The following is a 19,130-nucleotide window of genomic DNA, read 5'->3' as shown; positions in this document are numbered from 1 at the left end:
ATCAGCAGTATCAGAGCCTCTAATAAAAAGTAATAGCTTCCTGTGGTTAAAGAAATTTTCATTTTGGCCAATGAACATTTTTCAAAGCATGTAAAAACTAGCAAACAAATTCCACGTATCACCTTTTCTGCAAATGGCAATTACATAACCTAAGAGTTATGTTGACCTTTATGGCTTGCAGGGGAGAAGGGTGACTGGGACCCGCAGAAGACCCACCTCTAAAGCAACAAACTTCCAATTCTGGTAACTGCCTGGCCCAAGAAACTAATTACTATGATGGCTGGTACTTCCTAGAGAAGTGTGAGCACTGTAAGATGCACTATAAGAGCACTGTAAGATGTAAGATCCTTAGGGGATGGAGCCACTCTGGGAAAAGCATCTAGGCTCCAAGTTCCTTCCCTGGCTTCTCCAAGATAGGGCTGAGAGAGATTCCTGCCTGCAACCTTGGAGAAGCCACTGCCAGTCTGTGTAGACAATACTGAGCGAGATGGACCTATGGTCTGATTCAGTATATGGCAGCTTCCTATGTTCCTAGAAGACCAATAGCATACATACTAACCAGTACATGTTAGTTCTGTGACATATGGATGCTTGACAGATTTGCGCTGTTTTAGAGAGATAATCAACAATACTTAATTTCAGCACCCATTTCAAATTACTCACATACACTGAAGGCATAAAGACAACAGGTGACAAAAGGGGCACTCAGTCAGGTTTGGCAAATTTTTGCAGGCTCAGTAGCCAACCATTACTTTCCTATCATCACCACTTCCAAATCCTGTGTCATGTCATCGGTCTTTGGAGGAAGTCAGAAGTAGTTTGTCTCTCATTATATCTGGCTTTGTACAACATCTGATAGCAAGTAAGACATAACTCACTTAGTTCAAGGCAGTGAGAAAAGTCCAAAGCACTGAAAGACTCAAGATGCTTCAATTTCCTCCAGAATCTACCACAATGTGAGGGATGACTAGGAGAAGGATGAGCTGGCATCTCATATTTGACAGAAACTGAAAGGGCTTTCACCTTTTTCATATTTGACAGAAAAGGAAAGACCTGGCAACTTGGGGGAAGAAGATTCTCACCTCTGTTGTGGCAATTGGGAAAGGGGCAGATGGCAGTTGCTGGACAAAGATGTTTTGTGGCCCCTTTCTTACTGAAAAATATCTAGTTTGTGGAAACAGGCAGCGGACTAGGGATGTGCAAAACGTTTCGGATACAAAACGTTTTGTACCCAAAACAGCCCATTTTGGGTGTTTTGTAGACAAAACAAAACACCCATTTTCCAGATACAAAAGTTTTGTATACAAAACAAACAACCCTGTTTCGGCTACAAAACGTTTTGTTGTTTCAGACCTCTATTTTGTGGCAATCTCTGAGTCAGTCTCCATTTTGTGTTTGACATCTCTTTGAATTTCCCGCCCTTCTAGCCTTCTGATCGGTGACCTAAAGCATGGGCTGACCAGCTGAAGATTCCCTCCTTGTTCCCCATTGGCTCTTTTGCCTCTTGCCACTCTTTACTGACCCCACATTGACCAGGGGAAGGGTCAGGGGGCGGGAGTTCAAGGAGAGGGTTTCAATTCATTCAGCAATTTCGTAGTCACCATTCTACCTTTCTGCCTCATTGAAGAGAGAGAGAGAGAAATAGTTTGCAGCATTGCATGCCTCAAGTTGTTATGATGCCATGCCATTGCCTATGCCTGCTTTTTTGCCAGCCTGAGCCCAGCCTGCTATGGCTACTGCATGCCAGTCTGGGAATGGATTCAGGGGTAGAAGTGTGGGTGGGGTGGTAGTGCCCCAATGGGTGTCTGCCAGGCTGCCACAACCCAGATTCCAAGGGAATTGGGCAAAAGGCTGATTATTTGTGATTCATTGAAGTTTATGCATCTTTAAGATTTTTCCCAATAGGAAATAATGGAGGTTTCAGCAGCCCCGTAACTCCACTTGGGGGCACCGGAGTGGTCCAGAGCGAGTGGTGGTGTAGTGCACATAAGGTGCCAACTACCCCATGGGTTGCTAACCCATGGGGTGCTGTGTTCTGTTGTTTCTGAGGTGTTCTGAGTACAGATTCTCTGGTAGCATATGGGATTTTCAACAACAAACCATGAATCCACTCTCATATGTTACCAGAGAATCTACATCAAAATATCTCAGAAACAACAGAACCCAGCAACCCATGGGAGTGGTTGGCACCCTATGTGCTCTACACCACCACTCACTCTGGACCACTGCAGTGCCCACCACGTGCAGTTATGGGGCTGCTGAAACCTCCATCATTCCCCATGGGGAAGAACCTTAAAGACACATAAACTCAATTAAATCTTTAAAAATCAGCCCACTAACCAATTCCTTTGAAATAATTCTGGCAGCTTCCTTGCCCCTACTGGGCACTGCCACCCACCCTACTCTTCTCTGGGCCACCCCCTTCCCCCCAATGTGAAGCTATACTTTTGCTGAAACCTCCATTATTCCCTATGGGAAAAATCTTAAACTTCAAAAATCCACCACAAATCAGCCCTTTGCCCAATTCCTCTGAAATTTGGGTGGTAGCTTCCACCCATTGGGCACTACCACCCCCACCCACTAGTTTTGCCCCAGGGCCATTTTTTAAAAATCCAAAACATTTCGGGTTTGGATTTTGCAATTTCGAAAAAAGAACAAAATGGAGGTGTTTCAGATTTGGGCCAAAAACAAAACAGGGAAAAAAATGCACAACCCAACAGCAGACCTGTTAAGCAATGTTGATTATGCTATCACCACCCTCTTCTCTTTCATTTTCTCATTTACTTGCTGCCTCTCTTTTCATGAGGACCAGTGTGGTGTAGTGGTTAACACCGCAGATGAGAACCAGACCAGGACCAGGTCAAATCTCCATTCACTTGATAATCTTTGGCCAGTTTCTACTCCACAGATTTGTTGGGGGGGGGGGAGTGGGAGGAGAAGACTATGATGTGTGCTGCCCTGAGACTAAGAACAAACTAGGGTGAGGTCCAGTCTCCACTCTGTCATTCTGATCACTTTTGTAATATTTGGCCAGTCTCCTCAGAACAACCTGCTTCAAAGAGGAGTTGTGAAAAAATAGGAGGAAAAAGATTACGACATATGCTGTCCTCAGCTTCTTGGAGGAAGCTGGTGTAAAAATACAAATAAAATTCTGGAGAAGTTTTTAAAAAGCATATCATTCTGTACTAACTAATAAAAATATATGTGAATGTCAGTGTATATTGCTTTTAGAGTATGGCCTACTTTGGGATAGGAAATAATCTGCTCACTCCTTTTCCTATATAAACCATTTTTATTTTTATTTATTTATTTAAAGCAGAGCATACATGATTCCAGGAAATGAGGGGTTCCTATCACTGGATGAAGCTTTATTTATTTATTTATTTATTTGATTGATTGATTGATTGATTGATTGATTGATTTATATACCGCCCTTCCAAAATGGCTCAGGGCGGTTTACTAGTATATTTGTGGGAAAGGGTACAAGGGAAAAGAGGTGCTGTTTCTGCCAAGTGTTAGCACAAGAGCAAGAACATAAGAACGTAAGAACATAAGAAGAGCCCTGCTGGATCAGGCCCAAGGCCCATCTAGTCCAGCATCCTGTTTCACACAGTGGCCCACCAGATGCCACTGGAAGCCTACAGGCAGGAGTTGAGGGCATGCCCTCTCTCTTGCTGTTACTCCCCTGCAACTGGTACTCAGAGGCATCCTGCCTTTGAGGCTGGAGGTGGCCTATAGCCCTCTGACTACTAGCCGTTGATAGGCCTCTCCTCCATGAAGTTGTCCAAACCCTTCTCAAAGCCATCCAGGTTGTTGGCTGTCACCACATCTTGTGGCGGAGAATTCCACAAGTTGATTATGAGTTGTGTGAAAAAGTACCTCCGTTTGCTGGTCCTAAATTTCCTGGCAATCAATTTCATGGGATGACCCCCTGGTTCTAGTGTTACATGAGAGGGAGACAAATTTCTCTCTATCCACTTTCTCCACACCATGCATGATTTTAAAGGCCTCTATCATGTCTCCCCACAGTCGTCTTTTTTCTAAACTAAATATCACCAGGTGTTGTAGCCTTGCCTCATAAGAAAGGTGCTCTAGCAAGTGAAGGGATATCTAAAGAAAGGGGAGCTTAGCCTTTGATGCCCGTCTAGTGGGTTGGCAAAATATGGACCTGTTCTGGAATAACTACCATTCTAGTTGTGAACTGATTTTCACAATGTGCAGCAGAAAACTGTTATTGAGGACATGAGCTTCTCTTAGATTAATCCCATTTTAATCAATGGAAAACATAATTGAAAGATAAATTTGTTAATCATATAGAAGAACAAGCCTTGCTGAAGGAGAAACAGCATGCCTCACTATCCTTTTAGAGTTCTTTGACAACAAGAACATGGATATAGCAATCCGGTTGAATTTGTATACTTGGACTTGCAAAATCTTTTTTATAAAATCCCTCACCGAAGACTTCTGAATAAACTTAGCAGCCATGAAATAAGAGCACAAGCCCACTTATGAACTGGTAACTGCTTAAAGAACAGGAAGCAGAACTGGAAAAAGCAGACAATTTTCACCATGGATGGAAGTAAAAAGTGGGATCCCCAAGAAACTGTATTGGTTGTCTTCCCTTTCCTTGTAATAATACATTTTACAACCACTGCAATCAAAGCATCAATGCAAGTTGTCTATAACTGCCATATTCACAAGTTACAAATGTCTACCTTGTTTGAACTAGTCCTAATTAAAATGATACAAGTAAACAAGGAAAGGATCTATACTGGGATTGGTGCTTTTTATCTTGTTCATAAATGACCTGGAGTTCAGGATAAGCAGCAAACTGGCCAGGTTTGCAGATGATATCCAACTATTCAGGGTGGTAAAAACCAAAACTAACTGTGAAGAGCTCCAAAAGGATCTATCCAAACAGGATGAATAGGCAACAAAAAGGCAAATGAAGTTGACTATAAACAAGTGTGAAGTGATACACATTGGAGTAAAAAATTCCAACTCCACATATATACTGATGAGGTCTGAGGCTGAACTGTGGTGACCTTGGGGTTATGGTGGACAGCTCAATGAAAATGTAAACTCAATGAGCAGCTGCTGTGAAGAAGGCAAATCCATGGCAGGGATTATACACTGCCCTTATACACTTTTATGGTGTGGTCACATTTGAAATACTGAGTGCAGTTCCAGTTGCCACATCTCAACAGAAAAGTTACTGAAGAGGGCAAGTACAATGATCAGGAAACTGGAGCACTCTACTAATTAGGAAAGGCTTCAGCATTTCAGGTTTTTTAGTGTAGGAATTGGGGGACATGATTGAGGCTCATAGAATTATGTATAGTGCGGAGAAAAAGGATACTCCCTCTCTCAAAACACTAAAACTGGGGTCAACCAACAAAGTGGTAGGAGATTTAGGACAGAACTTCTTCGTGCAACACCTAATTAAAGGAATCTGCTGCCACAAGATGTGGTGATGTTCACTAGCTTTGATGACTTTAAAAGAGGACTAGATTCTCATGGAAAATAGTCTATCAACGGTTACTCCTCCTGAGAGCTATATACTACTTCCAGATTCAGATGCCTGTGGCAGTGGGGCAACAGCAGTAAAGGAGAATAGCAATAGCAATAGCACTTACATTTATATACCGCTCTATAGCCGGAGCTCTCTAAGCGGTTTACAATGATTTTAGCATATTGCCCCCAACATTCTGGGTACTCATTTTACCGACCTCGGAAGGATGGAAGGCTGAGTCAACCTTGAGCCCCTGGTCAGGATCGAACTTGTAACCTTCTGGTTACAGGGCGGCAGTTTTACCACTGCGCCACCAGGGGCTCTGAAGAAGAGAACATCTTCATTTCCTACAGGTGGGCTTTCCAGAGGTATCTGGTTTGAAACCATGGGAAATGGGATGCTCAATTAGAAGGGCCTTGGCCTGATCCAGAAGGACTATTCTTGTTATGTTCATGTAAGAATGAATTCAGGCCAAGAGATTAAATGCCCAACCACATGTAGACAGCTGCCTATCTCTTGTGCTGTGTCAGTTTTGGAGATCAATTATTCAACTAATGATTGATGAGATCAATGATTCAGTGAACTACTGATCAACTCCCTCACACTATAGAGGGGTTCATCTTTTCTGGACTGTAAAGTATTCTTTTAAATTTCTCCATTTCCTTTAATTGAAATGACCATGGGCCAGGTCCCACTGGATCCACCTTAAACTTGCCACTGGATCCACCTTAAACCTGTATGTTAAAGTTTCATAGCAACAGCTAAAGACTTGATTCCCATTCCTTCTAACCTAGAATTGACAAGTGCTAAGAGCAAAATGATATGTCCAAAGGCTAACAGTCATCTAAACTTTAATCAGAGCCAGGAAGGAAGTTACAAGTTTGTTGTCTGATGTTCTTCATTTGACCTAAATGTAACCCTATTCTAGACTTAATCCCGTCCTGTCAAAACTTCTGACCTCACAGCTCCATAAGACCACCAAATCAATACCAATTACAAAATATTTTGTACAAAACAATCTAATTGCAGATTCATGCTTAACTTTTTGAACCTGAGCAACCAAAAAAAGGACCCAGCATTAAATGGCACAATCAACTGTACACACATTTAAGTGGGCAGATTTTCCTATCTTAAAAACAAAAACAGTGACTACAAAATGCACAGGCTCTTGCTTCCATATCTGTTGCAGTTAAGTCACTCATTTAAACACAAGTGTGCTATTCAGAATCGACAATACCAGGCCAAGTTTAGTTTGTAACTTGAAAAACTTAGGACATGGGCAAACATTGTGTTTAATAGCAATTAAAACATCTGCCTAGATTTGACCATAAATAAAGAATACATTCAGATATTTATAGACATTTGAACATGAATACCTAATATATTATTTTCAACTCCAACACCCAATAGATGAGCAACATTTTTTCACAGATCTTCAAATGAAGTTTGGGTATGTAGTGCAAATGCAATATGTATCTAGGGCTTTGTGTGGAGAGTTTTAAGTACACAGAGCAATTAAAATGTAGGTGTGTTATTCTAAGCACACTTACCAATACTGATTTCAGTGAAATTTGAAAGTGTTTTATATGGAGGTGTTAATTTTTGTTCTTTTAACCTCCAGGTTATCTGACATTATGATAACACAGTTCATAAACATAGCTTCCAAGTTGTTAGATTGCATTTCCCATTCATTCAGCAATAGCCATTTTTTCACAAACAGATGAGCTTCAAAAGCTACTTATGAGCTCTCACAAGCCCAAATTTTGGATGACTGATCTAATACCTACTTCAACAAAAACACTGCATATCATTAATTCTGGAGTACAGTGAAATCAGTAGGATAATTTAAGACATGATTCTCAGTCAAACACATAGAGAGGTCCTTCACACAATCAAAAACTGTGTTCTACCCAGGTTTGGGAGCTGTGTGTTCTCCCAGTTTTCAGTTGTGTAGAAACAAGATACTCAGGTTTGCTTGCTTCCACACAACTGAAAGTTAGAAGCACATACAGTTCCCAAACCCAGGTACACAGTTTTTGACTGTGTACATGACCTCACAATCTTCCAAAAATCCAGAAAGGAACCATGTAGGACAGCAATTCAATTGCTGTCCATTCACACTACAACTTCAGAATACCTATTCATAGTCTAAGCCTTTCCAGTCCTTAGGCTTCTACCTATCTTGCCTCCTTCCCCTATACAAATATAAATGATTAAATTTAACATTAACTACATGAAACTGGAATCAATAATGCAGCAGCAAATGACATTTTGTGATAGTTGGAAATAGACCTTTATAATTTTACTTTAATGTGTTTTCCTTGCGAGGGAGTTAGCTTTCATTCTGATATAAAGCAGCATATGTTCTCAGTAGGGTATCTGCTGTAACAAAAGATGGGGGGGGGGAGACTACACAATCTTTTCCTAGTTTTCTTTCTTATGCCATTCCATACTTGTGCACTAATGCTAGTACAGAAAGCACTGTTACCACAGCTGCTTCTGAATTCCTGCTCCTCCTAACTTACTGGAAACATATCCCCTGGATAGTGCTGAAGACACAGACAAGCATGTGCATTTCAACAACAAAATCCATAATGGGAGTAAATCTGGAATATATTTTACATATTTATAATAATTTACATATTTCTTGTTGTAAATGTATAGACCCACAAGCCTAATGACAAGCAGACAGTATTTCCTGATACATCAACAGGTTCCCAGAGGTTTAAGTTTCTTTAATTACCAAAACAATAGATGGTAACAAAAGAAAGTCCAGGAAATGGATTAAGTTGTTTGCTTTTAGGGATAATCTTTTTGAAGATGCTTAAAGAAATATTTTTAAATACAACTTTTTTCCACTGCTACATTTAAACATGTGAGCATTACCTTAAATACAACTACCAAAATACAACAAACAACAAATGTTTATTAAAAGAACAGTTTTGGTGTGAAAGTTGAGGAACTGATCAAGCTTTGAATGAGTGCTCTTGTGAAGCTACCAGTGTCCATAAAGTGACATATATCAAACAACCCATCTCTGACAGTTTGCAGCAGTTCTGCCATTCTAAAAAGCTAGGTCATATGTAAATATTTACCAGATAACAAAATGGTATATCATATCAGTGTAACTTTATTTCAGTGCCTGCTTTTACTACAAAACTAACATAGGTTAAAACTTTTAGTTACAAAAGCATTTTTAGTCATCTGCCATGCAATAGCTTTGCTACCAACTCTACCCCCAAAATAGGATACTCTATTCCCATTCATTCAGCTGTTTCATCAGCTTTGCCGCAGCAAATCTTGCATTCAGGAGAGGCAACAAATCGCACATAATTGGAAGTGATTCATTTCCAGATCCCATTTTTTCCTCTCATCTGGCTTCTGTAAATTTCCCAGCCTTTAGTAGGTAGTACTAAAACACTGCCATACAGCTCTGCTGTAACTCTTTGACACTATGAATTGATTACAGAGTTACATTCAACTAACATAAAATGTTGCTTTCCCCATGTATAAAACATCGAGGGGTGAAGGAAGAATCAGCAACATTTAGAGTTGAAGTGTGGGCAAGAACGCTATTTCAAACAATAAATAAGGCAAATGAGCCACTCAATGCAATGACGAAGTAACAGAAGCCCACCCCTATCAACAGATTGCAAGACACAACATCTCTCCAACATGTCAAACCCAACTGGCTGAAAGGTAATAGGGTTAAATCATTCACACATTTCAGCCACAAAGGAAAGATGCCATCTGGGGCTGTTCTTTAATCTTATACAATAAAAATAGATGTACTATCAAATCCCTCTTCCTGGAAGCCAACTTCAGTCACAAGACTATACAGCTACCTATGAACACCTAAAGTTAAGAACTGCTTACAAGAATAATGAATAAAATTAAATCCACTTCTTCGGAAGGTGGCACTTGGAAGAAACAAAGAATAGGAACACTTTCTTTTTTAAAAAAAATGTGAGAGAACAGTGTTCCACACATTCAGGGACAAACCAAGAAAAGCAACTAAACAGAGCCAATAGGGATGGAGTGAGTGTCAATCACAGAGGTCATAAGTGTGGATGACAATGGCTTGAAGGGAGCTTGCACAAAAAAGGCATGAGGAGGCAACCCTTTCTACAAAGGAAAGGTCACTGATGGCAGAAAACTGACCACTGATTCACAGTAAAAACAAAAAGGTGTCACTTCCGGAGGTGAGGCATTTGCATGCTTCAGGCCTTGGAAAGGGTCAGTGGGTAGCTGTGAGAAATCTGCGGTGGGGGGGAGAGGAAGGAGGTGCCAAGGATGCTATGAGTGGGAGAGGGGACAAGAGCGTGTTAAGGAAGACAGAGCACACACAGAGGGATTTAAGGAGCTCTCCAAGGATCAGCAGAAGATGAAGGGAGACCTCCCAGGGCTAATGGCAAATGACAAAGTAGCTCAGGGAAAGAGCCCCTCCCCCGAGTTTCTGTGCCGGGGAAGAGGATGTAAAGGGGAACATCTCCGGAGGAAAAGGAACACCAGAACCAAAATGGGGGGCGAGAAAACATAAGAGTGGGCTAGAGGGCGACTGAGCCGTTGAGGACCCAAGAGTAGTTGGGGACCTCTAGAGCCAGCGACGAGCGGATGTGCGGAGGAGAAAAGGCGCAAAGGAGTCTCCAGAGCCGGGGAGGATGCCCGAGGGGCCCGCATCTTCCTCCCCGGAGGAGAGGCTGCCCGTCCCCAGAGCTCTCTGGAGCGGCGGCAGGTGGCGTGGGCGAAGGACGTGTCCCCCTTACCAGGTTCAACACCGTCTCCACGATGTCGCGGTTGCTGACCTCCCCGACTTGGATGAGCCCGATCAAGACGGCGAATTTCATGCGGATGTTGCGGATGGGCACGGACGGATTAATCATCCCCGCCGGCAGCACGACAGACCCGGAGCCCGACGCCCTCAGCTCCCCCATCACGGCCGCCGAACCGCTGCTGCTGCTGCTGCCGCCGCTGCCGCCTCCTCCGCTGCCTCCCGTCGTTGTAGCTGCGACCGCTACTGCTGCGCTGGCTGTGGCTGCTCCCCCAGCGCCGCCGCCGCCGACTCCGCCGCTGCTGCTGGCCCCGACAGCGATGAGCCCAGCAGGCTGCGGCTCCGGCCCCGACACCGGCTTCTCGCTCGCCATCTAGCCCTGGCTGCTGCTGCTGCTGCTGCTGCTGCCAACAGTACCTGCCGCTGCCGCCGCGCTCCGCCCTGGCCGAGGAGCTGCGCATCCGCCGCAGCGGCAACACCGCAGCAGCGCCCGGCGGGGCCGCAAGGAGCGGACCCGAGCCGCCGCCGCCGCCGCCGAAGGACCGTCCCGGGAGCCGCAGCCGCTCCCCCACTCGGCTCTATAATGAGGGATTATTATGGGCGCTGCTGCCCCGTTAGCCGAAGCTGCTGCTCCTCGCCCGCTCCCCTCAAGCAGCGACCGGGAGCGCGCCGAGCCCGCCAGCCGGCCGAGGAGGCGCGGAGTGCAGAAAGCGACGGGAACTCGGAAGCCTGCCCCGCGCAGCCCCCGCTGTTGTTGTGCAGCCAAAGCCGCCGCCGCCGCCGCCGCCGCCGCTCACTCCGCCATGTTGCCGCCCCCTGCCTGCGGTAGCCGCCAGGGCGCCTGCGCTGCGGAGCCCGTAGGGGGAGTGGCCGAGCTCCCCCAGCAGCCCCTTTTCCCCTCCTTCCTCTCACTCCCCAAAAGGCAGGCGAGGTGTGGATGCTGCTGCTGCTGCTGCTGCTGCTTGCCGGTTGAGTAAGCGAGCCACTGCCGCTTCCTCTCTCTCCCTCGTCTGGGCGTGAGGGGCCCAGAGCCGGACGGCTGCTAAGGGGGGGGCCTTATAAAACGCGCAGCTTCTTTGCTTCCCCACACGCGACAGCCATCCCAACCTCTCCCTGTCGACACAGCAACGGCGGGAGGAGGAGGAGACGACTTGGGCAAAGGTGTCGATAAGAGAGCCCGCTAATGCCACCTTGCTTGCTGTGTGTGGCCCTAAGCGAGGAATTGGGCGGGCGGAGCAGCCTCTCCTCTCGCTTGCCTGCGGGAGGGTTACGTCTCTGGATCCAGCTGCTTGCCAAACGCGCGGATTGCTGGGTCGGCGGCAGCGGAAAGAATCGGGTCTGTAAGGGTGCCCTTAACTTTGAATGCCAGCCTCCCCATAAGTAACAGCCCATATCCATGGTTTTCATTGTAAAAAATAAACTGCGAATCAGCGTTTTCTGGCGTGAAAACAATGATCTGGCTGTGGTTGGATCTTCATGGTTTTTATCTGGAGTCCCCCAAATCCACAATTACGTCACTCTTAAGCTAGGTGCCCCCAGGACTGTACTGTAAGAAACGTGGATCATCCAGCACTTTGGGGCACCACCGTGGCATAAAAACCATAGGTCTGCATAGTTTTGACGCGGCATCCTTCCAAATCTACCATTAAATTGCAGCTCAGATACTTCTCCATAGTCTTCTGTAAAAAACAATCATGGATATCGGTCACCTCTATGGGGCAAAACATGGATTTTCATTAATTTTATACAGACACTCCAAATCCAGCATCATAACACTTTGGAAATAAATGTATCTAAAGTTATACACAATTTTATAAACAATACATTTACGTTAAAACTGCTTTTTTGCCTCTGCCTTTCTGTGTAAGTACTCAAGAATTCCAATAGGAAAGACATACATTGGAGTGATCGAATTGTATAAGGACCAATTTCCCAGCTTTTTTTCAAGCTTCCGTTGAAACTGCTGGTTTAACACACTCTCCCTTGAAAACCCACACAACTAAAAAGATGGAGTACCTTACCTGTGAGGAAATGTTAAAGTGGTTTGGGGCTTTAAAAAAGGAAAAGGAAAAAAGGCTTATTATGAGGAGGCATAGAAGTTTATAAATTATGGAAGGCATAGAGAAAGTAAATAGAGGGGTTTTTTTTAATTTATATGGGGATTTTTTGCTCCCTCTCTGCTAATACGACATTTATCTAACATAACATCCAGGTCACCAGGATCAAACTGGTTGACATTAGGTACAGGATAGACAAAATAAAAACATAATGCATGAAGTGAAACAATTGTCAAATCTAGGGTGATTGTCACTATTTTAAATTTATTTATTTAAATCTATAGCCCACTCTTCCTCCAAGAAACCCAGAGTGTTGTATATTATTGTGTTTATCCTCACAACAATCATGTAAGGTAGGTTAGGCTAAAAAGTGATTGGTCCAGAGTCAGTGAGTTTCATGGCTGAATGGAAGGTTTGAACATGGTCTCATAAGAACATAAGAAAAGCCCTGTTGGATCAGGCCCAAGGCCCATCTAGTGAAGCATCGTGTCTCACACAGTAGCCTACAAGATGCCTCTGGGAAGCCCACAGGCAAGAGCTGAGCGCATGCCTGCTCTGCTACTGCTACTGCCCTGCAATGATATTTAGAGGTAGCTTGCCTCTGAGGCTGGAAATAACCTATAGCCCTCAGACTAGTAGCCATTGGTAGACCTGTCCTGTTAGCCCCGTCTCCCCAGTCCTAGTCCAACACTAACCACATCTTCAAAGCCAGACTACAGATTATGTTAAGTTTGCCATTAAAGAGATGCTAAAACTGATTAAAGTTAAAACCAGAAATGTCTCCACCACAAAAAGCAGCCAAAAAAAAAAGGCAGGAGCACAATGCTAACCAGGACTATGGTATGGGAAGGGGGGCATTAACTCAGGAATTAACATAAATATAGCCAGTTCCCTCTGTGCCTCTTTCATGCCCATTTTGGGGCAAATAGCCACTTTGGGGGGTGATTTTCAGCAGGAAAATATTAACTACCCTTCTCCTTGCACAGCTGTCCCAGTTCAGCTCTCGTGTGGATGACCCTAGTCCACATCTGCCCAGGAGCTGCTCTTTGTGGAAAGAGACACTGAGCTGGGTCTCACAATCAGTGAGATCCGGTTTGCGAGAGTGAGCAGGGAGAGCAGGCTAAGCCCGCTTTCCCTGCACACAAGCAGGGCGGGAGTCCTGGGCGGCTGGATTGGCCACCCACACAATTGCCGGCTTCGTGACAGAGCCAACGGGGGCTGGGGGGAGCGGGAGACCATCAGGCATGCTGACGATCAGGCATGGGGCCGATCGAGCATGCAAGCATGCAGGGCATGCTGATGAGACCCCCGGAGCCGGGAGGCGGCTTTTTGCCTCCCCTCTGGGGGTCTCCTCATGAGTAGCAGTGGCACAGAGCCATACCGCGGCTACTCACAATTAAAAAAAACTGTGTTTGCGGAGCGCTGGCTCTGCAAATCCGGTTTTATGGGCGGGCTACTTGAGCGGGTTACCCGCTCAAGAACCACCGGGCTCCGAGCCGAGCCTGGTGGTTCTCACAGTTGCAGAAAATCGGGCTAGCGGAGGCTAGCCCAAATTTCTGCAATCGTGTGAATAGCTTCACTTTTTAAGTCTCCCTCTTAACAGGCTTAATATCTCATATAGAGGCCATTCACACAATCAGCAACAGAGGTGCTTCACACGATCGGTGTGACGTGCCAAAGGGGGTTCTGCGGGGAGAGCAGGCTTAGCTCGCTCTCTCTGCAGACGATCAACTGCTCATAGCTGTGTGGCCGGATCGGCTGCCCACATGACTGCCAGCTCTGTTACAGAGTCAATGGGTGGTGGGGATTGGGGGCCACATGGCCCCTGGAAGTTCCAGGTTGCCCCGCGCAAGCGGGGAGAGACCTCTGAACCCCTGCTTGCAGCCTCCCAGCAGGGGTCTCCTCGTGTGTCGCTATGGCACGGAATTGCACCATGGCAGCACACGATCAAAAAACCCAGGTTAGTGGAGCACAAGGGGAGGGCTACTTTGGCAGGCTAGCTTCCAGAGAACCAGCGGGCTTGCTCACGAGCCGCTGGTTCTCACCATGGGGAAAAAGCGGGCTGGGCTTCTTTAGCCCAGTTTTACCCCATTGTGAGAATAGCCTAACTGAAGCGGGTCTCACAATCAGTGAGACCCGTTTTTGCCACTATTGCAGGGAGAGCGGGCTAAGCCTGTTCTCCCCGCAGACGATCGCAGCGGGAGCCCACACAATTGGCCGCCCACATGATTGCTGGCTCCATGATGGAACTGGCGGGGGCTGGGGAGCTCGGGAGGCGCGCAGCCCCCGGAAGCTCCACTATGCTCTGCGCGGGCATGCAGGGCATACTGGGGAGACCCCTGGAAGCGACTTTTCGCCTCCCCTACGGGGGTCTACTCACAAGTAGCTGCGACACGGAGCCGCGCCTACTCACAATCAGATAGCCCAGGTTTGCGGAGCGCTCGCTCCACAAACCCGGGCTTAGGGGAGGGGTACATGAGCAGGTTACCTGCTCTAGAAACACCAGGCTCACAGCCGAGCCTGGTGGTTCTCACGATCAGCAAAAATTGGGCTAGGTTCTGCTAACCCGCTTTTTGCTGATCATGAGAATAGCCCCACTGTGTTCTACCCAGGTTTTGGAGCTGTGTGTGCTCCCAATTTTTGGTTGTGTGGAAGCAAAATAAGAGAAAAACCTGGGTAAAAGTGATTGTGTGCAAGCAAGGTAGGAGGAAAAGCTACCCAGGTTTTCCTCCTACCTTGCTTCCACACAATCACTTCTACCCAGGTTTTCCTTCTATCTTGCTTCCACACAACCAAAAATTGGGAGCACAGACAGCTCCAAAACCTGGGTAGAACACAGTAAGGCTATTCTCACGATCGCACGAAAGTGGGCTAAGGTAGCCCAGCCTGCTTTACTGCAGTTTACCACCAGAAGTCATGTGGCTCCCAGCAGTTAGCCCTCATATGTCCCCCCCACGCACACTTAAAATGAAGTTAGCGGAGCAAGCGCTCTGCTAACCCCATTTTGGTAATCATGAGTCACCACGGCATGGCTCTGCAACACTGTGACTCATGAGGAGACCCCTGCTGGGAGGCTAAAACAAGCCTCCTGGTCTCGTGGGTCTACCCAGGATGCCCTGCACACTTGCGCGGGGCATCCTGGGACTTTCGGGAACCAGGCAGCCCCCAATCCCCGCAGGCCCTACTGGCTACTGGCTACCCAGGGCTCCTTGTGTGCTTGTGTGCAGGGAGAGTGGGCTTGGCCCACTCTCCCCACCTAACCCCATCCAGCTCTCCACACTGCTTGTGTGGAAAGCCTCAGTTTCTGATTGTGTGTATAACCTCATCATTTCACCCTGAGGGAATACATTCCATCCTAGGAGAGGAGAGCTGGTCTTGTGGGAGCAAGCATGACCTGTCCCCTTAGCTAAGCAGGGTCTGCCCTGGTTGCATATGAAAGGGAGACTAGAAGTGTGAGCACTGCAAGATGTTCCCCTCAGTGGATGGAGCCGCTCTGGGAAGAGCAGAAGTTTTTCCCTCCCTGGCTTCTCCAAGATAGGGCTGAGAGAGATTCCTGCCTGCAACCTTGGAGAAGCGGCTTCCAGTTTGTGAAGACAATACTGAGCTAGATGGACCAATGGTCTGTCTTAGTATATGGCAGCTTCCTATGTTCCTAGGTTCTGAAGACAAACAGGGGGGGAAGGACATCACTTTCTGTGATCTTCTTGTGAATTTCCCGGGCAAGAAGCATCTGGCTGGCCACTGTTATAATCAAAGTTCTTGGATATTTTATCGTATCTTACAGAGTTCTTCTAAATATCTAGTGTTGTATATATTTTCAAAAAACTAAAACATATTTTTAAATAACTTTCCTAGTCAGTTCCCTGAACATAGAGTTGCTTGGGCATAACCACACTGAAGGCAACACGTCTGAAGTTTTCTTCCTGCAAGTATTTCTTATAGCCATCTGGCATAATGTTATGAATCATATAAATATGTAGGCAGTAATGTGCTTCATATTAAAAGTAGTGTGATCCTTTTATTTTATATTTTATATGAAAAAGCATAATTGATCCATGAATTAAAAATAATACAGCTCTAGGAAGAACCATCTAGTTTTCAGTTTTTGTGACACAGTCATGTAAACACTCACTAGAATTGTGATGTTTATAATGCAATCATCATGTGAGTATGAGACATAGTAGATTAGCTGCTTAGAGAATACAAATCAAAATGTGAGCTATACATTTCTAAACAAATAAACAAATATATGAAGATTATAGGTACAGAATTGAAATACAACAAAGACGCTGCAGGATAAGCTCACTTAATACTTAAAGTAGAGCTGGCCAATATATCACTAAAGCATAAAAGCAAACATTTTGCTTTTAGAAAAAAGCAGTACCAGCTATTAATGGAACTGCCCTGGGATGTTTGGTCAGCACCCCAATGTTTGGGCTTTGTGGGGGAATTAGCTCTTAAAGGTGGTCAGCTCCACCAGTTTTAATTTGTGCAAATGTTTGGACTCAAGAAATGACTGGATTGAGACAAGGTGATAATTAAAAAAAAAGATATTTACTTGAGGGAGGGAGATACGGAAAAGAGAATTGTTTGATTAAAGCTATTAAAAATACGTCTCCAGATAAATCTACTATTATGAGGTGTTTTAGCTTAAAGTTTAATTGTATAAGTTCCCAGGCAGGCAAGAGAAAGAGTCCTGCAAGAGAGGTAGGGGCTTAGATTTAAGAAAGAGATAGTTTAAGAAAGAGATAGTTTGAGCCTAGCGAGAGCCAGCGTAGTGTAGTGGTTAGAGTGCTGGACTAGGACCGGGGAGACCCGAGTTCAAATTCCCATTCAGCCATGAAACTAGCTGGGTGACTCTGGGCCAGTCACTTCTCTCTCAGCCTAACCTACTTCACATGGTTGTTGTGAAAGAGAAATTCAAGTATGTAGTACACCGCTCAGGGCTCCTTGGAGGAAGAGCGGGATATAAATGTAAAATAATAATAATAATAATAATAATAATAATAATAATAATAATAATAATAATAGTTGCCAGGCAAATGGCCACCTTCACCTGATCTGGATGATGGGATCTCAGGACTCCGGGGAGGGCAGCAGAGACTCATCCTCTGAGAGAGCATGATTGGAAGCAGGAGGATTGCAGGGACTGGTGGAGGGAGAGGTGCCCATATGAAGGGGCCCTCTGTGGGGCCATCTTCCTATGGCGGTTAGGCAAGCTGGATGGTTCGGAATAAGAACTGATCTGGACAGTGGCATGAAAAAGTGGACACAGCCTGGCGTAGGGGTTTGCAAACAGGTTTGAGGTCAAACAGGTTCAACCTCAAACCGGTTCGACAGTCCAACACTGGACCAAACATCCCCCGGTTTGGTTCAGCGCTACATCAAACACCCCCAGCTGTTTGGGGGTGTTCGCAAATAAAATAAATTTGATTTTTAGTCACTTACTGCCTCCAGGAGTTGCTAGCGTGGTCATGGGGTGGGGCCCTCCGGAGGCACCTCGCCCAGTTCAGGCACTCTTCTGCTCATTCTGGGTCTCACCCCCATCACAGTGGCCATTTTGGAGACTGCTGCACATGCGTAATGGGCCCCCGTGTGGCCTGGGTCATGACAGGAAGGGCACAGCCCCTTCCCCTTGTGGGGGTTCATGCCCCCAAAGGCTTGCTCATAATAAGGACCAGTCACTAAGGACAGTCTCCGGTCAACTGAGATCCTTCTTCAGGGATCCAGCCACCCAACCCAGGGCTCAGTGGCTAGGCATGAGAGTGAAAGGCCACAGGGACAGCCCCAGACAGCTCATGAGATGGACCATCAGAGTGGAGAGGAGAGAAGCAAATTCCCTAGACAAATCTGTAATGATGCCAGATGGTAAAACATCTCCTTTTCCATCTGACACCTCCCTCACTAGAATGTCAAGCCATGGGTGCTCTGAATAGAGCAAGGATGGCTTCTGGGTCACTGCAATAGGGAGTGCTACCCAGAGACCACATTACTTGTCTTGGGGACTTCTGTGAAGCAGTGCCCCCTGCCTGCTGCCCTGCCCCCCACCCCCGTCCATGTGTCCACATGTACTCCTGCCATCGCCCTGGAATGGCCACCCGGCTTTCCAGGGGTGGCTAGGGAATGGGGGCTCACCTCTCCCATCTATCCTCTCCCGGCTCTCCCCCTGCCCACCCCACAGTAGATATGCATTCAGTTTAAGGACATTGTGCTCCAAATAGAGCTATGTTGCTGTGTGTTGGGAAGTGTTGTGCAGGGGAATTCCTGCTCTCCTGTTCCCAGGGACAGTGGTCGAGTGCATCAGAAACCAGCCCTCTGTCTGGCCCTTTGCACCTATGCACAGGTGCACCATCACCAGCTGCCCCTGCAGGCAACCCAGCTGCCCCAGGGTCAAAGGAGCAAAGGAAAGTGCCCTCTCCCACAATTCTCCATATCTGCATATGGCACACAGACAGACCAGACCCCGGATTTTAAAAACCCGAGTGAATGTACTGTCCCGTTGGCTGACCCCATGGCCATGCATGCAGCCAGGCTATGGTGCATATAGGGTGTGGGGATGTCCTCTGGGGTGCACACAAGTCTTCAGAGGGATTTAGGGAGAGAGAAGTAGCGAGGTCACCACCCTTCCAAAAATGGCTCAGGGCAGTTTATGCAGAGAAACAACAAATAAATAAGATGGATCCCTGTCCCCAAAGGGCTCACAATCTAAAAAGAAACACAAAATAGACACTAGCAACAGTCACTGGAGGTACTGTGCTGGGGGTGGACAGGGCACAAAGAGATTTTGGAT

The 19,130-nt window shown here is 46.1% G+C and overlaps 1 protein-coding gene across 10 annotated transcripts in view; it reads right to left on the bottom strand.

The window, feature by feature from the left end:
• Positions 1–11,160, bottom strand: part of NBEA (neurobeachin) — a 670,094-nt gene extending 658,934 nt beyond the window's left edge. For 2 of the 10 annotated variants that reach the window (XM_053311835.1, XM_053311843.1), the window contains exon 1: positions 10,279–11,158. In XM_053311835.1, the coding sequence (XP_053167810.1) occupies positions 10,279–10,656 (378 nt within the window). In that variant the 5' untranslated portion in view covers positions 10,657–11,158. Of the gene's footprint in view, positions 1–10,278 lie in introns of all 10 variants that reach the window. The other 8 variants (XM_053311838.1, XM_053311839.1, XM_053311836.1 and 5 more) reach the window with 7 other exon arrangements.
• Positions 11,161–19,130: the final 7,970 nt, after the last annotated feature.

This window comes from Hemicordylus capensis, chromosome 3 (assembly GCF_027244095.1).
Source record: "Hemicordylus capensis ecotype Gifberg chromosome 3, rHemCap1.1.pri, whole genome shotgun sequence".
NCBI lineage: Eukaryota > Metazoa > Chordata > Lepidosauria > Squamata > Cordylidae > Hemicordylus > Hemicordylus capensis.
Note: the sequence above shows the minus strand (reverse complement) of the source record. Positions and strands in the feature narration are given on the sequence as shown.